Here is a 20154-nt window from a genome sequence, read left to right as displayed (position 1 = left end):
CAAGCATAAAAATATTCATTCAAATTGCAGCTTGTATTCTACGCTGGTCACAAGGTGTCAGTAATGTTACTACAATGTATCGTGAGACACACAAGCACCAGACCTGATTGCAGGGACAACAGGCATTATAATAACATTAAAATAATAATCCTGTTCTGTGCGCCCTGTGATTGGCTGGCGACCAGTCCAGCTGGGATAGGCTCCAGCACACCCCTACGACCCTATTGAGGATAAACGGCATAGAGAAATGAATGAAAAATGAATAATAATAATCCTAATAATAACATGGGCTAATGTTGCAGCAAAAGTCCACTCAACTCTGAACCGCTGATGTCATTTCCTGTCCTCCTCACATCTGGAAGACATTTATTGCAACACACACAGGCTTATGGCTTATTAATGGTTTATTTCCTCAGAGTACATCAACTATTTGAGATAATAGAAGTGTAAAGGCGACTGTAGGGGTGTTATTTTATGTCTTGAATTCTCTAATAATGTTAAAGTACAGATTTCCAAGGTCATATGGTAATTTCTATTCTCGTACCAATGAAAATATTTCATATATAAATTATGAATCTGCGTAACCCAGCGCCACAGATGGAAACACTGTTATGTGTGTGTGTGCTTCAATGTGATTCACGTGTGTTTTTGTGCGTCTTTTTCAGATGATGACGGCCGGGAGTTCCTCAGCACAGCGAGCAGCCTCAGTCTGAAACCGGGCCAGTCAGACATTATTAGCGTCCACTTCCTTCCTTTCTGTCCAGGAACTAAATACTGTGCTGTGTTGCTTGTTTGCCCGGAGGCGAGTATTTATACGTATGTGTGTGTTCATCAATTTTCACCTGAACTATTAGAAATGTCACCCAAGAAGAGTCGTATTGACGTTGGCAATCCTGGAAATGTATGGGGAACGTTGTGGGGGCGATGAAAAAGTAGTTCCCCTGGTAGGGTTGATAATTAGGCATGCAGGTGTTTGACGATCCAGTTTTTCCTCTTTGTTCCAGCTGGGTGATGTGGTCTACTTGGTGAAGGCAACGGCGGACTTGCCTCTACCTTCGCTTTTTATAGTCAAGCCCAGTGCAAACATCTTCAACATCGCCGGTAACTCTGGTAAGAGAACCAACAGGCTGCTGGGATTCAGGGGTCAGGTCAAATTATTTGTTTACATTTTTAAAGAGGCTAAAGGTAACCTGACAACGTTTTTCAACGTTTTACGTTTTGTTTAATTGCATTTGTACTTAATGGTTTATTTTACTGTGCATTATTACAAGCAATTTGGACACCCTGTTATGCTACTGTACTAACGCCTGCTGCACTCTTACCCGCCATGATATTAGATACTTGCCCACATCTAATACAATAGAATCAATCACAGTGATGTAGAATTGCACTGTTATCATTCTGAGCTCTGTTTTTGATGAGGTAATCGCATCCATGTACACTACCGCTCAAAAGTTTGGGATCACTTGGAATTTTTTTTGGCCAGTCTGAGATATGGCTTTTTCTTGGCAATCCTGCCATCAAGTCCAGCATCCTGTTGATACTGAAACTGGTGTTTGACGGGTACAATTTAGTGCAGCACCTGTGAGGCATCTCTGTCTTAAACTACACACTCTCAGATATTTGTCTTCTTGCACAAGTTGTGCATCGTTTTTGTGTCCTTGTTAGACCCAGTTTGTGCTGCTCTCTGAAGGGAGTAGTTAACAGCATGGTAAGAAGTTTTAGTTTTAGTTTCAATTTTTAGATGGGTTTTCTAATGATCTATTAGCCTTATAAAATGATGAACTTGGATTAGCAGCCATACCAGGAGATTGATGCAGAGGGCTGACAGTTGTTGATAGTAGGCCTCTATGCAAAAATGTACATCCTTCTTTGAAAATCATCTGATTCATTTTCATTGTTTGTGGAATTGAAAAAAATGTTGTGAAATGCATGAACATTTTCTTTGGAAAAACAAAGAAATTTGCAAGCGATCCCAAACTTTTGAGCAGTAATGTATTTATTCCCTTCAGCAAACGCGGATGGTTGCGTGTCAGTGCTGCGCCTGCGCTGCACCGTGGGCCAGATGTGTGACGAGGTCATCGGTCTGCCCCTGACCAATATGGCCTGGGAAAACGGCCTGGCCATGTGGGCGCAGCACAGGATGAGCGCCACTGAATTTCAGAGGCGGATGCTGACGTACACTTTGCACAGCAGCACAGTGAGGACTAGCATGGCGGCGTGTATGCTTTCCAAAAAGCAGGTATACCATGCGATCAATACAAATAATATACCGTATTTTTCAGACTATAAGTTGCACTTTTTTTCATAGGTTGGCTGTTCCTGCCACTTATACTCCAGAGCGACTTATAAATGAAAAAACTGTTTGTTCCATAAACACTGGTCACCTTTTGTGTTCATGTTTATTTTTTGTGTAGCTAAATAACGATTATGTTAGCATATCTTACACCTTTTCAGCCTATTCTCTTTTATTGTTAGAACTTGCCTTCCAAGAAGACGTAATGTCTGTTTTGGTCAAGTAGTTTGGAAAATAAATTACCAAAAAATGCAAAAAATTACCAAATTAGCAATAAATGTGACTTATACTCCAGTGCGACTCATATATGTTTTTTTCTACCTAATTATGCATTTTTGACCTTGTGCGACTTATACTCTGGAGCGGCTTATAGTCCAGAAAATACAGTGATACAGTTTACAGTGATTTGGGTAATACAAATTTATAAAAATTAATAAATACTAATGTATTATTTTATAAAAATAATTATGATAAAAAATGCAACTACAATAGCATTGTCAAGGCATATAATGTTTTTGCATATCATGGAGTTTATTGTCCTCATGCGTTGCCCCCCGCTAGGTCCAACTGAGGGGTGTTGACCACAGTAAAGGCATCCAGTACAATGTGGAGGTTTCGTTGCCTCTGTACTTCAGTGTACCCAACACTGTTACAATCCCTCTGAAGAAAGATGTCAACATATGGAAGAATCCGACAGGTATGCACACAAGTAGGATGTAATATACTTTTTATATGGAAATCGTCTTTTCATTTGTGACTATGTCCATCATAGATCAGGAATGTGTGAAACTCCCCCTACGCTTCAGAGCGGACTGTGTCGGCCAGTTTACATGTAAGATGGTTCTGAGGTCCTGCTTTGATACCAGAGTCTACCTGATGGAGGCGCTGGTTGCTTCACCGGTACGTCTTGACAGCGTTTTAATCAGGAAAAGCAATAATTGATCACTTTGATTAATCTTTAAATGTCCTAAAGTAGGCTTGGTACAGCTGCTTTTGTGCCATGTCTTTTTTTACTTTTCCGACCTATAAATATATAAATGTAGTTAGGGATGTCATAGAGGGACGGACTTCCTTATATGGTTCAGTTAGGAAGCATTTTGGGTGTGTGACCAATCACAGCAGAGTGGACATTCCCAGAGGCGGGCCATGGGTGAAATAAATTAAAACACAGTTTTGGCAGGAAGCACAAATCAAAGGAAATACAGCTGGAATAGGTGCAGATTCTGCGGGTTATTGTGTGTAGCTGCTCTATAGGAGACCACAACTCAATACAAAGGGTTGAAAAATGAGCATGATGGGCCCCCTAAGTAATGAAGTTGCTGTTTTCTCCAGTATGTTAAAGCCCCCATGAAGGTAAGGTCTGCCAATAAGAGATGCTCCAATGGCGTGGTTGTGTGCTTTAACATAAAAGTGCAGGGGTGGGCAAACTCGTGGGCCGTGTTGAGTTAACAAAATTGTGCGGGGGGCCAGAATATTTATTTAACACACACTATTTTACGCTTATCAGTCCGCCTTGAATTATTAGTCTAATTTTATTTGTAAAAGTGTTATACTATTGGCTAAATGTTCTCATTTCCCTTTTGTCAGGAGCACTTTAAACATCACACCACATCAAAGTACTCCAAATTGTCCATAGGTATGAATGTGAGTGTGAATGGTTGTTTGTCTATATGTGCCCTGTGATTGGCTGGCCACCAGTCCAGGGTGTACCCCGCCTCTCGCCAGCTGGGATAGGCTGCAGCACCCCTGCGACCCTCGTGAGGAAAAAGCGGTAGAAAATGAATGAATGAATTCAAATATAGATTTTCAGGTCCATTTTTGTGTATATAATCAGAAATTATGAAGTTGCAGTGAAGTGACCCGAGTTCAATTCCACCCTCGGCCATCTCTGTGTGGAGTAGTCGTGCTCACCGTAACTCATTAGTGCTTAGTTGAGCAGACGTCAAAGGATTTATATATTTGTTTGTATAGCAATAGTAGCAATGGCACTACTAACACAAGACAGTTCAATAGGTTTGCTGTGTGAACTAAAACAAAATATATATAAAAAAAATGTCATTTGTTCCTACAGGGAGGATCTGTCCACTTAGACTTTAGTTCACCCGCTCAGCATTCAGTCACACAAGACATACCTCTGGTGAGTTGTTGCTTTAGTAATTCTGCATTGATGTTAGAAGATGAAAAACAACAACATACAATTGTGCATCATCCCGCAGCACAATGAGACGCTCCAAGACTGGACCCTGCATGCTGAATTGAGCGGTAAAGACTTCCATGGCCCCGAGGTTTTGATTGTACCGGCGGGGACCAGAACATGTTACCCTCTGACTTTTCATCCCACCTCACAATGCGTCGTCATGGTAATGTTTGTTTTGTTGTTTCTCTCTGTGTCTTTTCACGTCCCTTTGCCAATTTAACTCACTTGTTATACAATGAAACCTGCTTAAGTTGATCCCAACCCCGTCCTAGTCTACCCAGTTCTTATTATCACAAAAAAGTTCCAGCTAAAGTCCCAGACCGGTGTGAAAAGACTTAGTCACAGAAAAAGAGTGCTGACATAACATTCAGGATTTAGTCTGCAAAGACATGTAATCCTCACATTTGTTGTTTGTTCTTAAACCTGGTTGGTCATTGATAGATGCATTCAATGGTAATGGTAATTGTAATGGTTTAATTTCATTTGAACATGCATCAGATTACAATTGAGTGCATCACATAATCAGTTCCCAGTTCCACATGTCCAAAAGGAGTAGGAAGAAGCAAAGTTTATTAAATCCTACCCCTCTATTTGGTACTTTTACAATCAGTAACTGTTACATTTGTTCACGTCCTGCTTTCCTAATGTAATTTATTTTTTAAAATTTTTACTTTATTTCTTTTACTTTATTTGAATTATTAATTATTGATTTTTAATTTTTTCTTTTCTTCTTTTTTCTTTTTTCTTTTTTTCTTTTTTTATTTTTTATTTTTTATTTTTTATTTTTTATTTTTTATTTTTTATTTTTTATTTTTTATTTTTCATTTTTCATTTTTTATTTTTTATTTTTTATTTTTTATTTTTTATTTTTTATTTTTTATTTTTTATTTTTTATTTTTTATTTTTTATTTTTTTTTTTATTTTTTTTTTATTTTTTTTATTTTTTATTTTTTATTTTTTATTTTTTTGTCACATATTGAAGTAGGAGGTGATATGAGCATCCAATGCCATAATGGGTACCATAGTAAGTGTCAATATAGTGATATATATAGCACATCATGACTGATTCAAGACTCTTCATCCTTGTATTTAGCAAACATCAACTGCTAGTATTGTTTCTTGAATTGGCTCATCGTTGTGCATTGTTTGATTTCCTTACTCAATCCATTCCATAGTTTGATTCCACATACTGAAATGCTATGCTAACGTAGTCCTAGCATATAAGTGTTTCAAATGTAGTTCTTCCCTGAGATCATATTTCTCCTCTCTTTTAGAGAAGTATTGGATGACATTTTTAGGTAATTTTAGGTTATTTTTAGCCTTATGAATTATTTTAGCTGTTTGAAGATGAACTACAGTGAAGAAAATAAGTATTTGAACACCCTGCTATTTTGCTATTTCTCCCACTTAGAAATCATGGAGGGGTCTGAAATTTTCATCGTAGGTGCATGTCCACTGTGAGAGAGATAAACTAAAAAGAAAAATCCAGAAATCACAATGCATGATTTTTTAACAATTTATTTGTGTGATACAGCTGCAAATAAGTATTTGAACACCTGTGTATCATCTAGAATTCTGACCCTGAAAGACCTGTTAGTCTGCCCATTAGAAGTCCACCTGCACTCCATGTATCATCCTGAATCAGATGCACCTGTTTGAGGTCGTTAGCTGCATAAAGACACCTGTCCACCCCATACAATCAGTAAGACTTTAACTTGTAACATGGCGAAGACCAAAGAGCTGTCCAAAGACACCAGAGACAAAATTGTACACCTCCACAAGGCTGGAAAGGGCTACGGAGCAATTACCAAGCAGCTTGGTGAAAAAAGGTCCACTGTTGGAGCTATCATTAGAAAATGGAAGAAGCTAAACATGACGGTCAATCTCAATCGGAGTGGAGCCCCATGCAAGATATCACCTCGTGGGGTCTCAATGATTCTAAGAAAGGTGAGGAATCAGCCCAGAACTACACGACAGGACTTGGTCAATGACCTGAAAAGAGCTGGGACCACCGTTTCCAAGGTTACTGTAGGTAATACACTAAGACGTCATGATGTGAAATCATGCATGGCACGAAAGGTTCCCCTGCTTAAACCAGCACATGTCAAGGCCCGTCTTAAGTTTGCATATGACCATTTGGATGATACAGAGGAGTCATGGGAGAAAGTTTTATGGTCAGATGAGACCAAAATAGAACTTTTTGGTCATAATTCCAATAAGCGTGTTTGGAGGAAGAAGAATGAAGAGTACAATCCGAAGAACACCATCCCTACTGTGAAGCATGGGGGTGGTAGCATCATGCTTTGGGGGTGTTTTTCTGCACATGGGACAGGACGAGTGCACTGCATTAAAGAGAGGATGACTGGGGCCGTGTATTGTGAGATTTTGGGGAACAACCTCCTTCCCTCTGTCAGAGCATTGAAGATGGGTCGTGGCTGGGTCTTCCAACACGACAACGACCCGAAGCACACAGCCAGGAAAACCAAGGAGTGGCTCCGTAAGAAGCATATCAAGGTTCTAGCATGGCCCAGCCAGTCTCCAGACCTGAACCCAATCGAAAATCTTTGGAGGGAGCTCAAACTCCGTGTTTCTCAGCGACAGCCCAGAAACCTGACTGATCTAGAGAAGATCTGTGTGGAGGAGTGGGCCAAGATCCCTCCTGCAGTGTGTGCAAACCTGGTGAAAAACTACAGGAAACGTTTGACCTCTGTAATAGCAAACAAAGGCTACTGTACCAAATATTAACATTCATTTTCTCAGGTGTTCAAATACTTATTAGCAGCTGTATCACACAAATAAATTGTTAAAAAATCATGCATTGTGATTTCTGGATTTTTCTTTTTAGTTTATCTCTCTCACAGTGGACATGCACCTACGATGAAAATTTCAGACCCCTCCATGATTTCTAAGTGGGAGAAATAGCAAAATAGCAGGGTGTTCAAATACTTATTTTCTTCACTGTATATCAGCAAGTTGAAGTATTTGTGATTTTAGAAATAAGGCAGATTTAAAGGGAAAATATGTTTACATAATAACAATCAATATTCAAATAGGTGAATATTTTGAATGGGGGCATATTTTACTCAACACATTCACTAACAAGGTTCCAAGTTTTTGATGTCAAAGTGCAAGTCGAGTTGCAAGTCTTTGAAGATACTGGCAAGTCGAGTCCAAAAACATCAAAAGTGTGACTTGAGTCTGACTTGACACCAAGTGTCCTGACTCGAGTACACAACTACGGTTCTAACTTTTTTCTAATTTTAATTTTTTGGGGCCCTAATCCTCCTTCATTATGTTTCATTTTAAGTAGGGAATATTCCCCAGGGGCCAATAAAAATCGACCCACCCCTGTTGTATTGGATCTAATTAGATTGTGCTCCCAGGTGTGCCTAATGAACTCCTCTCCTCAGTAACGAAGCACGTAATTGATGATATCACTAACTTGCCATCGACTCCGGCAGGGCAAGCTGTCCTTGCATAATGACCGCAACGGGATTGAGCAAGTGTTTACCCTTCGAGGGGTGGGCGAGCGCCCTCTGCCTGTGGATCATGTGATACTGCACTGCCCCGTGGGCAAGACCACCATGGTGGAACTCAGTGTCCCCAACTACAGTCAAATGAAACGGTCACTTCAGGTTGGCATTCATGCAATCAGTCTACCACATACGCCGAGTCAGCAAAATTAAATAAGCATGAGTGTGTGTGTGTGTGCAGGTAGTTACAGACCTATCAGTCGTAAGTGGCAATTCATTCCTGGAGGTTGAACCTGGCCAAAGCAGTGTGTACATCATGGCTGTGTCACCACGGAAACAAGGACAGCAATCAGGTCATTGCTGAATGCATGATGTGATTGTCATGTGACTATTCCTGTGTTCTATAATTTTATGGGTGCAAGCAGTTAAATAAAAATAAATAAAAAGTCGAATGTTTCTCACAGGTTGCGTATCATTCATTGAGGGTGAGGATAAGTCAGACGGTGACAAAGGTAAACATTTAAAATAATTTTTTCTTTTCAGACTATTTGATATACAGCATACATCCACAGTATGTGCATATGCCTTGTAGGTGATGTCGTCGGACGCTATGAGGTGTTCTACACGCTGGAGATCCTTTGTGAACCTGCAGCACCTGTGAGCACCTTCACTGTGCAATGCACTGTTCATGTAAGCTCAACAAACTGCTGTCCATCACATCAATCATAGTAAAAAAAAAATATTTTTTTAATTTTTTAAACGTTTTTTCTTTCTGTGCAACGTTACCCCTTTACAGAGGTCAGTCGTCATAGAGATCCCCGTCACGAACCCAGGAGAAGAACTGCTCATTCTAAGCGTAGCCCTGGAAGGAGACAACTTGCAAGGACCCGACTGGGTTTCAGTGCCGCCGCAGGAGACCCTGGCCTACAAAGTCACCTTTTCTCCTGGCAAAATAGGGAAGAGCACAGGCAGGTGAGAATTTCTCTCTTTTTCGCTCATACAATTTCTGTAACACAGATAATACTGAAATCTAATAACAGCCATTACCTTTGGTGTCCTCCGCCATCACACGCGTTAATTAATGCCTTTTGCTTTGCTTCTTAACACACATCAGCTTCTTCAGTATAACACCACACGTTAAATATGTATCTAAAATATCATGTGGTGTCCAATCATCATGACTGTTATCAATGACATAAGTGTTTTGTCCTTTACTTTTACATTGTACAGCTATCTTTTTACATGTTTTTATGATGTGCAGGGGATTAAACACTGCAAAAAAATACACTTGATGTGTACATCAATTATAAAGTTTGACTCCCTTGTCAGATTGATAGTCAGCAGGTTTGTAGAACAGGCCATGCACATGGCATGTAAACAAAGTGTCCCCGGCTAGCAGGTTCTACAGGAGTAGCACTCTTAAAGTGCATAAAACACACATAACGCCGACAATACAGCAAAATGCACTTCTGACCTAAAACAAGAAATATTTCCTTACTTTTACAAAACTAACCTTGTGGTCAATTTGAAGTTTTAATATTGTTATAAATTCAATTTTAACATGCATTATAAATATTATTTTACGGTGTTTGGTTTGGTGGTGGTGTTTTTTTGTTGTTTCAGCGTGATATTCCAGTCGGAGTTGAGCGGAGAATTTTGGTACCAGCTGGAGTTCTATGCCATTCCCTCCCCAGTTGTTACGCTACCACAAGTCTGCTGTCAGTTGGGCAAGTAGGTACCAACGCAGCCACGCCTCACATTGCTTATGTTGCTAGTCGTGAATAGTGTTGACCATAATTAGGTGATTACAGAGGCAATATGCACATAGAATCTATGTCAATATCAGAAGTATTTGAGCGACTGAGTGAGTGACTCAAGGACACACAAGACCAAAAAAATGATACACATTACACACCTAAAATATCCATTGACATCTACTGTATGCTGCCCACAGTGCCTTGGCTTTATCATTTCTCAACATTCAAATTCACTTAGAAGGGAATTGTACTTTCTGGGGGTTTATCAAGAAGTGTGTTATGTCTCAGATGGACCAGACAGTCCATTCCCGTGGTCAACCCAACGGCAGAGAAGGTGGAGCTGATGGTAACCAACAGTAACCCCAGGAACTATACGCTGGAAATGGACTCAGGAAATACTGTAAGCCTTCATTTTTCTCATCCAAACCGAAACCCTGTGCTTTACTGCTCATAATGCTCCATAGACAAACTGTCAAGGGCAGGGGTCTCAAACTCAATTTACTTGGGGGCCACTGGAGCTCGGGTCTGGGTGAGACTGGGCCGCATCAGGTTTTTCCAAAATAAACAAAACAAAAAAACGCATTTATTAAAACCCAAAAAATTTAAGAAACTTCGCTTTGGTTCCACTTTTCTACAAGAAAAACTCAGATAAAACATTCCACTGTTCTCAAATATCTTACTTTTTATTTTTCTACACAAAATAACATGAAAAATAAATAAACAAATCAAGAATAAAGAAAATCAATCAGTAATAAATAAATAAATATAATAATAATAATAATAATAAAACAGCAAATAATAAAAACTTAAGAAAGCACATGTAGTTGGTGGGTAGACAAATGATTTTTTTCAGATTAAAATGAACAAAGCATTATTAGAGCCCTGTAGACATGACAAAACATGACTATAGTCACATTTATACTCTTTACAACATATTGCGCAACTGCAGGGTCTTGAGACACATGCTAACTCGCAAACTAGAGAGCTAGCGACCTAAACGGTAGCCTTCAAGTTATTTCCTTTAAACTTAAATAACTTTAAAAACTTACCACTTCCACACGGATAGGGAGGATAACTATTAACAGTTATTTAACCTTTAACATGAACATTAATCAAACGTAATATTTTTTTCTGGGTACATGATACCATACAGCATCCATATCAAACTTGCGCGGGCCGCACTAACATTAAACTTTCATATCAAGGCGGGGGCCTCAAACTAGTGGCCTGCGGGCCAAATGCCGCGTGTTTGAGACCCCTGGTCTATGGTTAACCTTAGCCTTTATCCTCAATGGAATATACCCAATACACTCTTGATGAAAAATTTAAGACCAGTTGAAAAAATGCAAGAATTTACATCTTGCACTTGTTGGGTCTCAAGGAGGTTCTAAGTACAGAAGAAATCTTACAAAAGTAGCAATCAATTTCAGTAGCAATCGTACGGCTGGAAAAAAAACTGGAAATTGGCTTGAGATGAACATTTGTTGAAACCAAAAAATATAGCATATGTTTTCAGTACAGTAATCACGTTTATCACTGTTAACTGCTTCTTAACCCGACCGTGATAAGTGAATTTCTGCAAAATATTTTATCGATGGGATATTTTCATAGGTATAGCATACATAGAAAACCTGTTTATAAACTTCTAAATACAGGTTATGATATTATTAGAGCCCTCTAGACAAGAAATAACACCCCCATAGTCACCTTTCCACTCCTATAATATAGTAGACATAATGACGGTAAATAAGATGAGACAAATGAGACAGGAAGTGATGTCTGTGATTCAGAGTTATGTTTCTGCCCATAACGCGCATAACATCCTGCGAAAACAGTAGCTTTCCCTTACACCCAAAGAAACATTTCCTGGGAGCCTTTGCTAACACCGTAAACAGAGAAGCAGCGCTTGGGGGAGTACAGAGAGCGTATCTAGCCTACAGCATATGCCCATATAAGGAAGCTTGCCAATCTGTGACATCACACATCGCCAGTGTTAGAACGCTCTCTGAATGCGAGTGTTCAGAACCATCCAAAACATCTTTCAGGGCTCACTTCCACAAACTTTAGCATTGTTTAACACGACAATACAACATTCTAATTACATTTATTGGTCAGAAAAGTGGAAAAAGTGTAATAGGTTCCCTTTAAGATCCTGTAGTGCAAAAGTTGTAATTGTAAAATTGTAATCAAATGATTTTTCCATGATTTTCCACACTTAATGACTGAGGTTAGTAAGGGTATCAATGTAGGATTTTGGTGCTCTTTTGGTTTATTCTGCGTGTGTGTGTTTCAGCTTATTGTGGAGCCCCACTCCGCCACTCAACTCGGGGTCCGTTTCACTCCATCATCCATAGGACAGGGTAACCACGTCGCCAAGATAACGTTCACGTGCCCTCAGGTGTTGACAAAGATACACATAGCTCACTGTCTTAACAGCAGCTTTACTGTTTTTATTTGTCTTTATTCCCACCGATCTTGGCTCAATAACATTGCTATTCTCCGCCCCCCCCGCCCCATGTGTCTGCTTTTACTGCAGATGCAAGAATGGTGCATGTTGTTGTTTGGCTGCGGTCTCATGCCGAGCCGGGAGGAACCTGTGAGCATTTCCTGCATAGTTGGTTCCAGCGAGTCCATCACTATTCCCTTCAGAAACCCCACCCAGGACGTGGCGACACTCCGCATCACGCTCACAGGTCACAATGTGTGGTTTAAATGTGTGGTCCAGCCAGGACCGTGTCATGTATAGTATATATACAGTGGATACCTGCAAATTCACGCATTTTATGAAAACATTTTCTCTTAATTTGTGTGAAAACACAAGATGTCAGTAAAAAAATACACTTGCACACTAATATACGTACATGAAAAACAATGTTATGTCATGCTCATTTATTACCCCCAAAGTCCTCCTGTTGAGTACCTGTGCATGTGGGCTTCCCAGCATGCCTTGCGGGTTATAAACAAGCATAATATTGTTTTGCGTGTGTCAATAAGGGATGTTCAATATTGACTTTTTTGTTAAATATGCCGATTTTGTTTAACTCTCGATTTTTGATACTGATATCAGCCGATACCGATATTTATCACATACTACAGTATTAATTGGCCCTGTACCCTAGAAGCCGCCCATGAGTGATACGGGAAAAGGCCGAAATGATACTGTGTCAAAGCCCAGGGCAGTGATACTGATAAAATATAGAGTTTAACCATGTCCAGTATCAGCCCCCATACGTAGCTGTCCACTTAGAGCGTGCTGCTCTGGTATCGTGCCCGTGAAACAACCAATCAGAGAACAGCGCACGAGCATGAACACACAGTTTACACTGTTTAGATATAATACATGTAATAAACTGAAAATTTTCTGGAAACAAAATGGTCTTTTGATTAAATAGTACGTGATAATAAGCCCATGATTAAATAGTATGTGATAATAAGATCACATGGTTTGTGCCAGTATCAGCCCGAGACCTTCGATACTGACACTTGGGGGCATGATACCTGGCCTGATACCAGACAAACCATGTGATAACCTATAAGTGTAACATGACATATCGCCTGTGGTGGAATTAACACATATGTGTTGTATACAGCATTTTTCGGTTTTCATGATCGGGAATCCAATACTGATATCGAACGATATCGCATTTTTTTTTGCTGATATCCGACATCACTAATGTCTATTTTGTGTATTCCACATGTGTTATTTTTGGTTGCACCGTGAGTTGTGGAGGCTGCCAGAGTAGATATTTTAATGAGCGTCTCTTTTGCGCATATATAAATTGTTAATTGTTCATTCTAGCCAAGACAAAATATCGCACCTACACTCACAAATAGAAGAAAACCATGTAAACAAGCAAACACTCTTTATTATCACTCAGCCTCCGAATGTCTCTGGACAAAAATTTCTATTGTTATGTTGACGCCAGTCAGACTTAAAGAGGTACCACTGTGTGACTATAGATACAGTATATAAATTGAATGTTACATCTCCTTCATGCAAACGCACACATAATTCTGACTTCCTGCTGTGTCTTTGTGTGTCATAGAAAAGGATCCAAGTGGGGCGCCTGACTGCCGCCCAGTGACTCCTGACAAGGGCGTGTTCTCTCTGTCTTTGAGCCAAGCTGAAGGTGCGTTCACTGACTCATTCATTCATTCATTTTCTACCACTTTTTCCTCACGAGGGTCGCGGGGGGTGCTGAAGCCCATCCCAGCTGTCTTTGGGCGAGAGGCGGGGTACACCCTGGACTGGTCGCGTTCACTGACTATGCAATTTAATACCAAAAAAAAACAAAACACAGACCTCTCCCACATCGACACATTTGTCAGTGAATGATGGTAAGGTAGGTAGGTAGACACCGAAGGATTGATGCCGAAGGAAGTACTACTACTTGCGTACTAGCATATGAACAATTACCGACAATTTATCGTTATGATTGTTAGACTTTCAGTAGCAATCGTACGGCTAAAAACTGGAATCTGGCTTGAGATGAACATTTGTTGAAACCAAAAAATATGTTTTCAGTACAGTAATCACCTTTATCACGGTTAACTGGTTCTTCACCTGACCGTGATAAGTGAATTTCCGCCAAATATTTTATAAATTGAATATTTTCATAGGTATAGCATAGAATTGTTTTTATAACCTTCTAAATACAGGCTATGATATTATTAGAGCCCTCTAGACATGAAATAACACCCCTATAGTCACCTTTACACTCTTATTACCCAATATAGTAGCCATAATAACGGTAAATAAGAAACAGTTGAGACAGGAAGTGATGTCGGTGGTTCAGAGTTATGTTTCAGCTTGGCGTGGGTTACGCCCATAACAAGAGCCCGTGTTTTTTTGAGGGTTTTTTTTTAATGAGAGATTTTTGTACCTGTTGTGAGATAATTCAAACCTGCAATAAAACCCTGTTTTCCCGGCGACCGAGTCTGGTGCTTGTGTGTCTCTCCGAACATTACAGTCACATCACTGACACCTAGTGACCAGTGTAGATCATCACAATACCTTTGAATCTTTCTCTTGAAAGACATATATTTTTTAGTTTTAATTAATGTAACCATTTTTATGGTAAAAATATATAACATCTGCTTAAATACTATGACTATGTTTTAACATATCAACACAACACAAAACCACATGATTTATCAAGTAGTGTGTATTTGTAAAAGATGGCGCTATGATCTTTGCTGCAGGTGTACAGATCAGCGGCGGGGACTGTCTGGATGTGCCAGTGGTGTTCGCGCCCAAGTCCATGGACCCCCAACAAGCCTGGCTGTGTATCACGATGAAGCCCCTCCACGTCCCGACTAGCAAGAAACGGTGTCTTGTTTGTAATCCCTGCAGAATTGTGCATTGTGTGCTGCTTTAAAACAGTACATTCATTCATTCATTTTCTACCGCTTATCCTCACAAGGGTTGCGGGGGGTGCTGGAGCCTATCCCAGCTGTCTTGAGGCGAGAGGCGGTACACCCCGGACTGGTGGCCAGCCAATCACAGGGCACATATAGACAAACAACCATTCACACTCACATTCATACCTATGGACAATTTGGAGTCGCCAATTAACCTAGCATGTTTTTGGAATGTGGGAGGAAACCGGAGTACTCGGAGAAAACCCACGCATGCACAGGGAGAACATGCAAACTCCACACAGAGATGGCCGAGGGTGGAATTGAACTCGGGTCTCCTAGCTGTTAGGCCTGTGCGCTAACCACTCGCCCGCTGTTGAATAGATTTCTGAAAAAAAAAAATACACTTAATGCCACTGTAATCAAACCACTATTACAGGGGTGGACAAACTACGGCCCGGGGGCCACATGTGGCCCACCAAGCATTTGAATCCGGCCCGCCAGTTACTTTTGCAGTATTTCAACTTTTAACATGATGTCTTATTCAGTAATATATATATATATATATAAATTTCAATTTTGTACTTGTTTAAAGTGCTCCTGAAAAAAAGGAAATGAGAACATTTAGCCGATAGCATTACACTTTTACAAATAAAATTAGACTAATAATTCGAGGCGGACCGTTAGAATTATAAGCGTAAAATAGTGTGTTTGTGTTAAATATATATTCATACTTTGTCCAACCACTCGTCCACCGTGCCACAGTCACAAGTCAGTGTTAATTTTCATTTACTTCGACAACCACTTCCATGGATGTAAATCAGCCATGCTGAGTGATATCAGCTTTTCCGGGTTCCACTGTAGTGAAATATAACATATTCTCCACACGTGTGTGTTAAACAGGTCAGGGCAGAAGCTGTCGACCATCTGTTGGATCTATCCTCTCTGCGGGATTCCTGTGAAAACGTTTGATGACAACTCACCGCTCTGCGTGCTGCAGTGTGAAGCGGGCTGCCAGCTGGAGAAGACGCTTGATGTGCTGCTCACTGGATGCATGCCCGGAGTCCAGAGTTCAAGTGGAAATGAAGGTATGTGTTAGTCTTAGATAATCATATTATTATTATTATACTTTTAGCTTCAGTCTAATAGCTGCCCTTATGATTGTTTCCATGACAACCCAGCTCACATAGCACAAGTACAGTTGCACAACACTCAGTTTCTTGTACACAAGCTTAACTTTCACTTTCTAGAGGGGTGCGGACACATGGACTCTTCATTCTGGGATCTTTGTTGATCTTCCTCATTGAGTCCAGCGCTTTGAAAACCTTTTTTCAAAAGCCGCCCCTCTTGGTACCGGACATTTTTGATGATTTTGACTGATTTTTCAGGGCACACAGAATATTATGTTCATTGGCTGTATAGACATTGTATGTACCAAAAGACAGATTAGCGTCTCATCTTATATCAGAAAAAAAATTGTGTCTACCTTTTTCTGTTCTTTAGTAATCAGCAGTGGAACATCGGTAAGTTTCAGGAAAATATCAGTTCTCAACAAAAATAGGAGGAAAAAGCTTTTTTGTGAAAAGATGCATTTCAACACTTTGACACAAATTTAGCCACCCTGGACTGGTGGCCACCCAATCACAGGGCACATATAGACAAACAACCATTCACACTCACATTCATACTTATGGACAATTTGGAGTCGCTAATTAACCTAGCATGTTTTTGGAATATGGGAGGAAATCGGAGTACCCGGAGAAAACCCACGCATGCACAGGGAGAACATGCAAACGCCACAAAGATATGCCCGAGGAGGGAATCGAACTTGGTTCTCCTATCTGTGTAACCTGCATGTTAACCACTCGATTACCGTGCAGCCCCATCTTAATATTAAATATAAAAAAAACATCTTAATATTGTGAGATTTGAAAAGCATGCTCTGATACAAAGAAGAGTGGGGGTTCAACAGGTATGAGCATCAACCCTATGATATGAGACAATCACAAAAAAGCCTAAAGAAATCAATTTTAATCATTAATCAAACATGTCAAAAATTACATTAAGTAGCAAAATTGTGTATTAGTAGGTTATTATAGAATACAATTTTACAATATTTACCCAATTAAATGTATTTTTATATATACACACATACACTATATACACATACACATACAATGGCTTTTTTATGTTTGACTTGTTCAGTTTCCACAGTGCTTGTCGAAGACTTCCAATGTGAGGTGCGTACAGACAGCGAAGACGACTGCCTGACTACCTCCATCGAGGCAGGGCGGAGGGATCCCAAGACCGGTGTCGTAACGCTCACCATGAGGCTGATCCACAACCCGGTCAAGAAAACCAGGTAAGCCAACAAAGGATGAGGTTCTATGTACACTGACAGTGGGGAGGTGGGGAGCAAGACCAGGGGTGGGCAGTTAAAGGGATAGTTGGGATTTTTTTGGCATTAAGTTGTATGACACCCCCATAAGCAGTGAAGTCCGTCAACAGTCACTCGCTCCCCAATTTGTGTCCTGAGCCGGGTTCTGGTGGGATTTTGGTGCTGAGGAAAGTAGTTCCAGGTAGTTGCTGGGGTTTTGGCTTCCCAAGACAATATGCCTTCAAAAGCAGAATATATTTGCATCATAAAATAGACCTCACAAATCACTTGGCATTATTTTTTCTGACGTCGTATCACTTCACAATCCCGCCTGTCCATTGTTATGCGCATTTGCTTTTATTGCTGGGATAGTGAAAGTAAACATGTCTGACTACGAAACAAGTGATGACGAAATTCCTTTTAGCGCAAATCCAAAGGGATGCATCTTAATAATTTTTATTATGATTATTGAAATACTTAATAATAATTAATAAATATCTTGATTATTCAAATATTATAAAATATTTTACAGTCCAATTGCTTTTTCTCAATTATTTATTTTCCTTGTCTAAAATTTTAATTAGTACATTTCTTGATTAAAAAATGTGTTAGTAACATTAGTAGTTAGTAGTTAAAGTAGTTAGTACAAATTTTCCATAATTTCATCATTTTATTCATAAATTTCTTGATTATTGAAATACTATCAAAATATTTTATAGGCCAATGTATTTTTTTCTACTTTTTACCCTTTTTGGGGGGGGGCACAAAGAGGAAAATAATAGTAGAAAATGGATTTCGCATCAACTTTTTGATATATATGTTTTCAGTATCACTCTCTACACCCTTTGTAATGTTTTTGATGGGGCCTTTTAATAATTTACTCATTTAAAATTACAGAGGAAGTTTACAATTAAATAAAAAATAAATTGTACATATAAATATGTTTTATTATGAACTACTTTTAAATTGGTTCTGTATATCTAATTTAACCTTAGTTAACCTTGGTTAGTCTTGCTGATTGTACATTGTATTTGATTTCCTGCTCAGAGTCCATTCATGATGCAGAATCAATACCTGGCAGAGTTAATGTCTTCTGCTTGAAGAACACTGCCCACTCCATATCCAATACTATCCTGCCATATTGGCACTGACGAGGCAAGGAGGCCAAGATGTATCAACCAAAGTGTGTGTGTGTGTGTGTGTGTAGGTACTCTGCAGACCTGGTGGTCCAGCATGTGTCTGGACACATTTGGGAGTTTCCCCTCCACGTGATCGCCAACGAGCCTCATGTTGATGATGTCATCGACACGGAAACCACTGAGTTTGGTAAAACGTCAGCAGTAGGCTTCTACCTTACCAGCACCACCAGGTGTGTGTTGTTTTTTTAACAAGGTAAGAATAACAATGAACAAATGAGACATTTTCCCCCAAAAAATGTGTGCAAATTTTCAGAAGGCCTGAGCCGTTCGTGGCAACATTCCAGCCGGGCAGCAGCAATGAGTTCACTGTGACCCCCGCCTCGGGAATGTTGCCGCCTGTTGATTCGAGCGGTGCCCTCATCAACGTGTTCTTCACCCCCAACGTCGCCAATAAGAGACACAACGCCAGACTTAGCATCAAGGTACGCTAAGGCAGAAGTCGTCACACGGTGTTTGATGCTGGTCTGTACAAGTGCTGTTACTTTTATCGACGCAGGCGTCAGGCATGCAGTGGACGTATTACATCATTGGCACAACCCCGCCCCTCAGTGTCTCACCCGCCAATGTTAGCCGTCCGGTACGAACGCCCGGTGGACGTCAGACCAACTTTGTAGCAAGGAATCTGCGAGTCCCGGCGCTGGCCAATTCATCTCCATTGAAAGCTCGCAAATAATTTGTCTCTTGATTCCGACATAGCTCATCAGGACGTTTTTTTTTGTTCCTCTGGGGACTGCTATGCTATGCTGTTATCAGTATACACATGCTATGTAGCCATGTAACTGGAAAACACTCATCAGTTAAAATGAAACGTCCTCTAACTTAACCCCGGTCACTTCTGACCTGTTGTGTTGGGTGTCATTTGGTGTAGGTTAAGGTATGCCTTTATTATTATATTATTATTATATTTATTTTCATAGCTTAAAACAAGCTAATATGCTTGTTTTACCAGAACATAAACAAAATGCTGGTATCCACAACTCACCTTTTCTATTTCACAATGCATTTATTTCTAGGCTTCTTACATTATTCACTGAAAATCTGAATGAAAAGCAGGTTTGCCCGCCTCTGATGGGTCCCTCCAGCCGCATCCGCTGCCTTCTGAAGCGCAGATGCAGCCGGCTTCGTCTTCTGTGCCCTCGGCATCCCGGAGAAGAGACAAAATGCCGGCAGTCGTGCGTCAGCTGGGCACCACCGCTGAAATCAGCGTGCTGAATTTTATTCTTGTCAAACTCCGACTGATTTTTTCAATTTTAGTGTTTTTTTTTTTATTTTTAGAAAATTCCAACTTTTTCAACTTCATTCTTGGAAATTTTGTTTTCTTAATATGATAATGTTTTCGCCAACCTAATTTTCCCGAAAAGTAATTTTTTTTTTCATATTACGACTTTTCTCTAGTATTTTTTTTATTATTTCAACTTTATGCTACTATAATGACTTTCATTTTCCTCATAAAATTACAATGTTATATTATTTGTTTTTTTCTCATTATATTAGAAC

General features: G+C 39.9%; 1 protein-coding gene across 1 annotated transcript in view; it reads left to right on the top strand.

Moving 5' to 3' along the window:
- The window catches only part of LOC131104395 (cilia and flagella-associated protein 47-like), a 52820-nt gene extending 33461 nt beyond the window's left edge, over nt 1-19359 (top strand). The window contains exons 46-68 of the mRNA XM_078796829.1: nt 666-802; nt 1005-1101; nt 2013-2242; nt 2858-2993; nt 3069-3200; nt 4372-4433; nt 4513-4656; nt 7955-8128; nt 8208-8319; nt 8431-8478; nt 8559-8656; nt 8763-8938; nt 9590-9697; nt 10012-10123; nt 12017-12121; nt 12260-12416; nt 13770-13853; nt 14926-15052; nt 15985-16169; nt 17287-17443; nt 18666-18827; nt 18911-19079; nt 19154-19359. Coding sequence (XP_078652955.1) covers nt 666-802; nt 1005-1101; nt 2013-2242; nt 2858-2993; nt 3069-3200; nt 4372-4433; nt 4513-4656; nt 7955-8128; nt 8208-8319; nt 8431-8478; nt 8559-8656; nt 8763-8938; nt 9590-9697; nt 10012-10123; nt 12017-12121; nt 12260-12416; nt 13770-13853; nt 14926-15052; nt 15985-16169; nt 17287-17443; nt 18666-18827; nt 18911-19079; nt 19154-19330 — 3089 coding nt within the window. The 3' untranslated portion in view covers nt 19331-19359. The remainder of the gene's footprint in view (nt 1-665; nt 803-1004; nt 1102-2012; nt 2243-2857; nt 2994-3068; nt 3201-4371; nt 4434-4512; nt 4657-7954; nt 8129-8207; nt 8320-8430; nt 8479-8558; nt 8657-8762; nt 8939-9589; nt 9698-10011; nt 10124-12016; nt 12122-12259; nt 12417-13769; nt 13854-14925; nt 15053-15984; nt 16170-17286; nt 17444-18665; nt 18828-18910; nt 19080-19153) is intronic.
- The last annotated feature ends 795 nt before the right edge of the window (nt 19360-20154 follow it).

Source organism: Doryrhamphus excisus, linkage group LG15, assembly GCF_037039965.1.
Source record: "Doryrhamphus excisus strain RoL-2023G ecotype Guam linkage group LG15, RoL_Dexc_Guam_v1.1, whole genome shotgun sequence".
In the NCBI taxonomy this organism is placed as follows: Eukaryota; Metazoa; Chordata; class Actinopteri; order Syngnathiformes; family Syngnathidae; genus Doryrhamphus; species Doryrhamphus excisus.
This window is presented reverse-complemented; position numbering and strand designations above follow the sequence as displayed.